Genomic DNA, 7,544 nt, shown 5'->3' with positions numbered 1-7,544 from the left:
GATCGGGACCAGGACCGGAGCCGGTTCCTACCGCTGATGCGCGGGGAAGCAAAGCGGATGGGGGCGGCGGGGGTTGCTAGGCGCAGCCAGAGTCCCGTAACAAACGGCTTTGTTCCTAGAATGAGGCTCCCAAACTGAAACACCCCGAGGGGCTGGAAGAAGAGAAAAGGGGTTTTTTTTTAGCCAAAAAAGCTCGGCTGGAGTGGGAGCTGAAGGTGGAGGAGAAGAAGAAGGTGAGCACACGGTGACAGCTCCCATAACCCTGCTGCGCCTCAGTCCGAGCGCCTGCAGCGAGGCTGAGCCCCCTCTGCGGTGGCTGGACAGTCAGGAGAGCAGACATTGCTCCCCTAAAATTCATCTTCTAATTAGACTTCTGATTATCTCAGTTACTGTCCTGCACTAGAGCATGGCTGGACTGATTTAGGTAGGTACAGCTGAGTTTGATCCTTGGCCCCTTTCTTCTTGTTACAACCGGTTGTTCCTTGTGCTGTGCTAGGAGTGTGCAGCGAGAGGAGAAGACTACGAGCGAGTGAAACTGCTGGAGATCAGTGCTGAGGATGCCGAGAGATGGGAAAGGAAAAAGAAGAGGAAGAATCCAGATCTCGGGTTTTCAGGTAATGGCTTAACTGTGTTAATTGTGTGTGGTCACAACGGACACCTTCGTTAGTATTTCAACTGCAAACTGAGTCACGAAGTTAAAACCTTTAGATTTAAACCCTAACATTAAATCATTTTCCCCAAAAGATTACGCGGCGGCTCAGCTGCGCCAGTACCAGCGGCTAACCCGGCAGATCAAACCCGACCTGGAGCAGTACGAGAAGCTGAAAGAGCAGTAGTGAGTTTGATTTCAGCCTTCTGACATTGTCTGTTGTATTGCTAAATTATTCGCAAACGCTGCAGGCTTAATCTAACCCTTTCACACATTCTCATATACGCTGTAATGCTCATTAGTTTAACACAGTCTTAAAATGCACGGCCTGATCATCTGCTCTGCCACAGTAGGTGCGAGGGGAAGCAGTGTAATTGATAAGGTTCATTTCTTCGAGCTTGCCATTACTGAGTCTGAAGAAGGCAATTAGATCATCCTTCAATGTGTGAGAAGATTACTCATTTGCTGTGCCAAGGGAGGTTCAGGTCAGAGATAAGGAGGAAGTTCTGTACTGAGAGGGTTGTCAGAAGCTGGAACAGGCTGCCCAGGGAGGTGGTGGAGTCACCATCCCTGGATGTGTTTAAGGAGCGGGTAGATGAGGTACTTAAGGATATGGTTTAGGGGGTAGACAGGAGCGGTTGGACGTGATGATCTCAGAGAGCTTTTCCAACCAAGCGATTCTGTGATTTCTCAGAGTGGGTTTTGGCTTTTTCTAAGCAGCCTGGCATGGTTTAAGCACAGACTGAGCGACAAGTGAGAACCTGCCCAGTTTGCATTCAGACTGAGAGTTTCAGTATCTTCCACAGGCACACGTTAGTGTCTCAAAGTAATTAAGAGCTTATTTCTAGTATCAAGGTGCTCTCACTCAAATCTTGGCCTCCCACAGTTTGAGTCCAGTGCCTTGAGAATCCAACAGCAGCAGTGCAGTCTCAAAGCCATCGATAGCTGTATAACCTGCGGCCCATTTGTTTTTCCCACCCAGTGGTGAAGCGCTTTACCCCACGTCTGACAGCCTGCTGCACGGGACTCACGTGCCCTCCAAGGAAGGCGTTGACAGAATGGTTGCCGATCTCGAAAAGCAGTAAGTAAACACCAAGAGAAAACAAGGCAGCGTGTGACAGGTTTGTGTGATTCCCCCACGGGTCTCCTAACAGCACTGTTTGCCTTGCAGAATTGAGAAGCGTGAAAAATACAGCCGCCGCCGTCCTTACAACGACGACGCGGACATCGACTACATTAACGAGCGCAATGCCAAGTTCAATAAGAAGGCAGAGAGGTTCTACGGGAAGTACACGGCCGAGATCAAACAGAACCTGGAGAGAGGGACAGCCGTCTGAACCGTCATCCCTGGCAAAGCACGTACAACAGCCCTGCATCTGTTCGTGTTCGGTAAAGCAGTTTGGCAGCAAATAAATACTTTATACTGATTACTTTGTAAAATCTATAGTATATTTAATGTCATAGAAGTTATTTGCGTAACTTCAGCTGTGTATAGCTTGTAGAAGTAACCAGCCTGTGCGATTTCACATTCTGAATAAACACACACATTTCTCAGTCAGTTTAAAGCTTGCCTTCATTCTTCAGTAGCTGGACTGGCTAAATCCCTGAAAAGAGTTTTGGAAGATAAAAGCAAGCCTGAGGAACACACATGAGCTTTCTGTAAAAAAAATTATCCACCCACAGCTGTCTCAGTGCCAAAGGTTTGGGAGTTGTTCCCTGGGCAGCACCCAGCACTGCTGTGCCACTACCCAGGCACCAAAGCTACCAAGGGGGCCAAGAGCAGGGACTTCAATTTGCCATAAAATCCATAACCCTTAGTACATTTGCCAGCCTTGTCTTGGCAATTCAAGAAGCACAAGACTGTTGACTTACTTGCAGAGCTCCTCTTCATAGAGGTTGTGGTGAGCCAGGGAGGCACATGCCCTGCACCGAGTTCTGGAGCTGTGAGCTCTACTCTCAGCTACCTCACACTTTTACTGCCTTACAGCGAGCCCTGAAAGGCTCTTTTTAAAGCAACCTCAATCAAAACACAACCCAGCACTAAGTTCAGGACTGAAGTCAGCACAAGTGACAGTTGCTCGGGTGCAATGCTTTTGACAGCAAGAATGGCAGTGGTTTCACATACAGCAGTCAGGTTTACATCCACATACATCCAACACCAGCCTGCCACTTGCAGAGGGGCATCTGGGGAAGTCTGGGGGCCCTGAACCAGGCACAGCCTGGGCAGGAATAATTCCAGTGTACAGGGAAAATTACCTTCTGTTGTACTTTGTGTTCACAGTGAGGTAAGGGGAAGCTACACCTGGGAGTAACCACCAAGAGGACACAGCCAAATGACCCAACACAGGTCCACCCACTTGACACATCAAGAAACCAGTGCAAAACAAAACTTTATTTACTTGAAGTAAACAGTTACACAATGTGTATCAAGTGTTCAAAATAACAACTACTAAACTATTGTTTAGAAAAGGTTACCCACCTGTAAGTTCTAGTCCATTAAAACAATACAAAAAGATTTACAAATATATACAAGAATCGCATCTGTGGCTTCTGGATCCCTCTGCTTTCTATCTGAAAGAGAAACCTAAGATGCCAAAATTAAGATATCAAAATAAATACTCAGTATTAACAAGTCTTCAACCTGATCAGAAAACCTCTGATCTCAAAACTGAAGTATGCATACTGCTGCAATCAGAAACAGTGAGAAAAATACGCTAGCGTGCCCGGAACAGCGCATTTTTAGATGAGATGTTTAGGAATTTTTTCTTCTCCTTCTTGACAGGAACCCATTGCCCATAGGGATTTCCCTTTTTGTCATCTTCTCTTGCTGGAGAAACTGCCAGTTCTTTAAAAACGTGGGCTGCTGGCTTCTGCAGTACTGGTTTTGCCATTGTGTTCTGGAAAAAGAAATTTCCTTTTAAAATGCTAGAATGAGAAGGAATGTACTAAGACCTCTCAACTGCAAGGGGTTCATCTCCACTGGTAACAGAAACGTTTTGACCCAGGATTCAGGGAAGTTGCTTTTTCCTTAGTTCTACATTAAAAACATATCCAAACAAATTGAAATAATTTCTGGCATACACTTTTGAGTCTGTAATATAGGCATTTAAGCACTGATATCTACTTTAAACACTGCTGTAGTGTACAGTACTGATCTAATTCAACTTGTAACAAGTAGTAAGATCTTTAATCTGGCAACCAACACTGTGAAAAGCCTAGCACAGGAGGAATGAATTACTGAAACTCTGTCTTGGGAAATCATACTTACATTGGGACTGAAAGAAATGCTTCTCTGTATGGCTGCTCTCTCCCTTCCGCTCTTGGTCACGTCCTCTGCAAGTCTTCTGGGTTGCTAGAGAGGAGCACACACAGCTTAAGCGGGAGGATCCATTACTCAATGCAAGTTAAGGCAATTACTACAGAGTATGAACTTTCTGGTAGAGCTGTTTCAGATATTTACATCTAAAGTAGCTGTAAGCTACTCAATACGCAAACAGATCAATGTTGAACTCAATTCGAAAAGCATTCAGTTTTTACCAGTGTCATTGTGCCAATTCACACGTGACCTGAGATCCACGCCCCAGTTACAGCTTTACAAAGTACTCGAACAACTCAAGGCATGGACTGCCATATGCCAAGTGTGGTGGTAGTGCAAATTGTATTAAATTCTGCATGTCCATCCTGCAGAGCTTTGGATAATGACAATAAACTTATCTGCAAGTGATGCAGGCCTCTTCTTCTGTACTCTCTCAACATCTGGAATATATTGCATATATTATGAAAGGGATGCCTGTACCATTCCTGTAAAAACCCTTACAAAATTCACTTCCATTTGACACAGCAGTATCTGATCTAACAGTTAACACAGTTCTGTATTTACCACACGGTAACAAAGCCAAACTACAATTCAGTTTAAGCTGCTCAAGTTTCTCCCTCCCTTAAATTCACAGCAGCTACAGCCCACGAGTCCCTTAATTACCAACAGATTTTCTTCATCATGTCTGGAACCATAGTCATGATTTCTATAAGACAGAAATAAAGTATGTAAAATGCATTGTGTGCTTGGGCATGTAATTTCTGGGAAACAGTTTGTTGCACATGAAAAGCTTTTAACACAGAAAGGGTAGAAAGATTTAACCTTTAAAAGAAAGCCACACTATTCACTAGGCTTGGTAGTGAAACTCTCTCAATTTAAGTCAGAAACAAAAACTTGTCTAAAGAATGGGCAAGAACAACAACTCAAAAGAATAAACCGAATTCACCTCTCCTTCTCAACCTATCACTGCTGGCAAGGCTGCACGTACTCAGTGGATCAGCCACTTGTTAACAGTCCACAGTACTTGCACAGCTTATCACAAAGTCTACAGCCACTTCTAGAGCAGTTTTTAGCATTCCAGTAAATGTGAACTTTCTGTTCAAGGGTTTGAATTCATAATCACAAACTCCACAGTTTAAAATTAACACATCCATGCAGATCACAACCTAAGAAGTGTTTACCTTTTCACTGAGAATACTCCAGTTCATACTTACCTCAGCTGACTCTCCAGCATCTTCAGGTTCTTGTTTTTCAGTTTTTCTCTCTTTGGAAGGAGCAGGGATCTTCAAGCTTGCTGGCAAGACAATGTTATCTGTTCCCAGAGCTTTCGCAGCATTAGCTTTTGCAATTTCCAGGAGTTCCCGCTTGTCTATAAGAGGAAAAGAAAGTCATTCTCATGGTTAAATCAACATGCACCCACTCATATCAGCCTAAAAACTGCAGGTTTACGATCACTGCACCTATGCAAGCATCAACTGTGATGAATTTTCATCAGAACTTGGAAGACTTAGCATCAGTTGAAAAGTATGCTCTGAACTACTCAATGTTTCTTTTAACTGTATTTTCATAACCATGCAGAGATTTTCTCCCACATTGCCATTATCAGTTACGTTCCGTAAGGCAAGTACACAGATAAGAATTTGTCTGGTTAAAGTAAGTATACATTGTATGTTTTGAGGTTCCTACAGAATGAAAGTCTAAAAACCAAAAACAGGTACCTTTTTCACTCAGATGGAGAGGTGACCGACTCCGAGACCTTGTTCGGGACCTGCTTCTCCAGCTCCTGTAAGCCTCAGGATAGATTGTTCGCCCAAATCCATAGTATCTCGGGCCTCTTGAACGGGATCTGCTTCTCGAGTAGGACCTTCTGTAGTACAATCTTCCACGAGACCACGACCGACTGCGTGACCTGTACCTCGGAGGAGAGCGGTGGTATCTCCTGTAGTGCCTGGCGTGGTACCTTCCTTGGTATCTCGCATAGCCGCGTGATCTGGAGCGGCTTCTGGAGTACGAACGAGAGTATCTTCTGTATCTCCGGGAACCGCTTCTTCTAGCCCATGACCTTGATCTGGATCTGGACCGGCTCCAGCTCCTGGAGGAAGCTGAAGAGGAAGTGCTTGAACTGGACCGTGAACTGCAAGAGGATCTGCTGGAGGACCTTGTTGATGACCTATCACAGCTTCTCTTGGACCTCAAAGATGATTCTCTCTTCTTCTGTGAGCTGAAATCTGTCATAGCATCAGTTTTCCTGACCACTCTTTTTTCCACACAGGTGCTTTCAGATGCTGGTTCAGTTTTTATGGTTGTTCTGTAATGCCCAGTCTCTGTTCCTGTTGTGGGTGGGGAGGGAGAAGTTAATCATTTATATCCACCAAGTCAACTATACCACAACAAACATTATGACATATGCAAAAAGCTCAAAGATAATTAAACACACCAACAATTCTCATCCAGTTCATCGGCATGTTTTGCACATGACGGTTTTGAGTTTCATCATTTCCTCTCCCATAGTCAGTCCTCTATAGGAAATAAAAGAAGTCTTCCGTTTAAACCATAAGTGGTTCCGCATGGAACTCTGAAGAGGTTTTTTTTTGGGGTTTTAAGTTTAATACCCTGTGTTTGCTACATAAGCACAAGCCTTCTGTGAAATAGATGAGTCAGTACCTTTTTTCCCTACTCCAAAGAGAATTTTCAAGGTATTTTACCTTAGAACTATTCTAAATGCAGCCTATTACATCTACATCTGCAATTCCAATCAGTACAAATCGATTCGTTTTCTTCTGCAGTTTTATGTAGGTTAAGTTTTACAATTTTTCCTCCAACAGAACAGAAAATATAGTACAAAGCAGCCACTTTAAGTTCTTGATTATACTGCACAAGAGGCCACGCACCCCAGCAGCGCACGCAGCAAGCTGCTAATAAAAACATTCTACTTGTAAAGTACGTGACACTCGTTAAGGTTTTAGATTAATAATTAAAATGGCTGTCTCTCCAGCGGCAGCCATTTTATAGCTACAAGGGTTATGTACTCTAGGATGTATTCTAGGGTGTAGTAATCTCCATTACTTAAATCCGGTTACATCACCACTTCACAGTTCAAGGAAGCTTGTTTCATAACGAAGTTTCTCTTCAGTGCTCACTGTAAACCACAGTCAACAAACAAACGTTTGAGGATCCTTTACTGAAATCGAGCACGGGTATTAAATTCTGCAGGAGTTGGTAAGAAACATTCCTCTTGTTGCCACACAGCTAAAGTTTCACTGCTTCACCTCTAACCAAGTGTCAAGGTCACCAGCCCTGTACCGAGCACAGCTCATCCGAAACTCATGATTAATTCTGATCTGAACACCACCCCAGACACCACCGTTTTCAACAACGCACAAATCGGGCACATCTCGGTGTTCTCCCACCATCGGCCCTCACCCGGCAAACCGCGCAGGGAGTGCAGCCCCCTCCGCCCGCGCGTTGGCGGAGGGGACCCACAGGGAGGGGATTTCGAGCACTCACCGCTGGGAGCCGCCGGACACCCCCGGTGCTGGTTCCCGTGAGACGCCTGGCCGCTCCTGTAACGAAAATAAC

General features: G+C 44.6%; 2 protein-coding genes across 2 annotated transcripts; one reads left to right on the top strand and one right to left on the bottom strand.

The window, feature by feature from the left end:
- Positions 1 to 119: 119 nt before the first annotated feature.
- On the top strand, positions 120 to 2,008 carry SYF2 (SYF2 pre-mRNA-splicing factor; the record flags this gene model as incomplete). Its single annotated transcript, XM_010193216.1, has 5 exons — positions 120 to 233; positions 497 to 614; positions 745 to 835; positions 1,632 to 1,730; positions 1,821 to 2,008. Coding segments are annotated over 5 exons (588 nt in total), but the record flags the coding sequence as incomplete, so codon positions are not given.
- A 1,355-nt stretch (positions 2,009 to 3,363) lies between these two features.
- RSRP1 (arginine/serine-rich protein 1) lies at positions 3,364 to 7,539 on the bottom strand (the record flags this gene model as incomplete). The annotated part of the gene is made up of 5 exons (XM_010193205.1): positions 3,364 to 3,546; positions 3,918 to 4,001; positions 5,180 to 5,334; positions 5,684 to 6,295; positions 7,473 to 7,539. Coding segments are annotated over 5 exons (1,101 nt in total), but the record flags the coding sequence as incomplete, so codon positions are not given.
- Between the last annotated feature and the right edge of the window lie 5 nt (positions 7,540 to 7,544).

The sequence above is a fragment of the Mesitornis unicolor genome, unplaced genomic scaffold, assembly GCF_000695765.1.
Source record: "Mesitornis unicolor isolate BGI_N332 unplaced genomic scaffold, ASM69576v1 scaffold4511, whole genome shotgun sequence".
NCBI classification, from domain to species: Eukaryota; Metazoa; Chordata; class Aves; order Mesitornithiformes; family Mesitornithidae; genus Mesitornis; species Mesitornis unicolor.
This window is presented reverse-complemented; position numbering and strand designations above follow the sequence as displayed.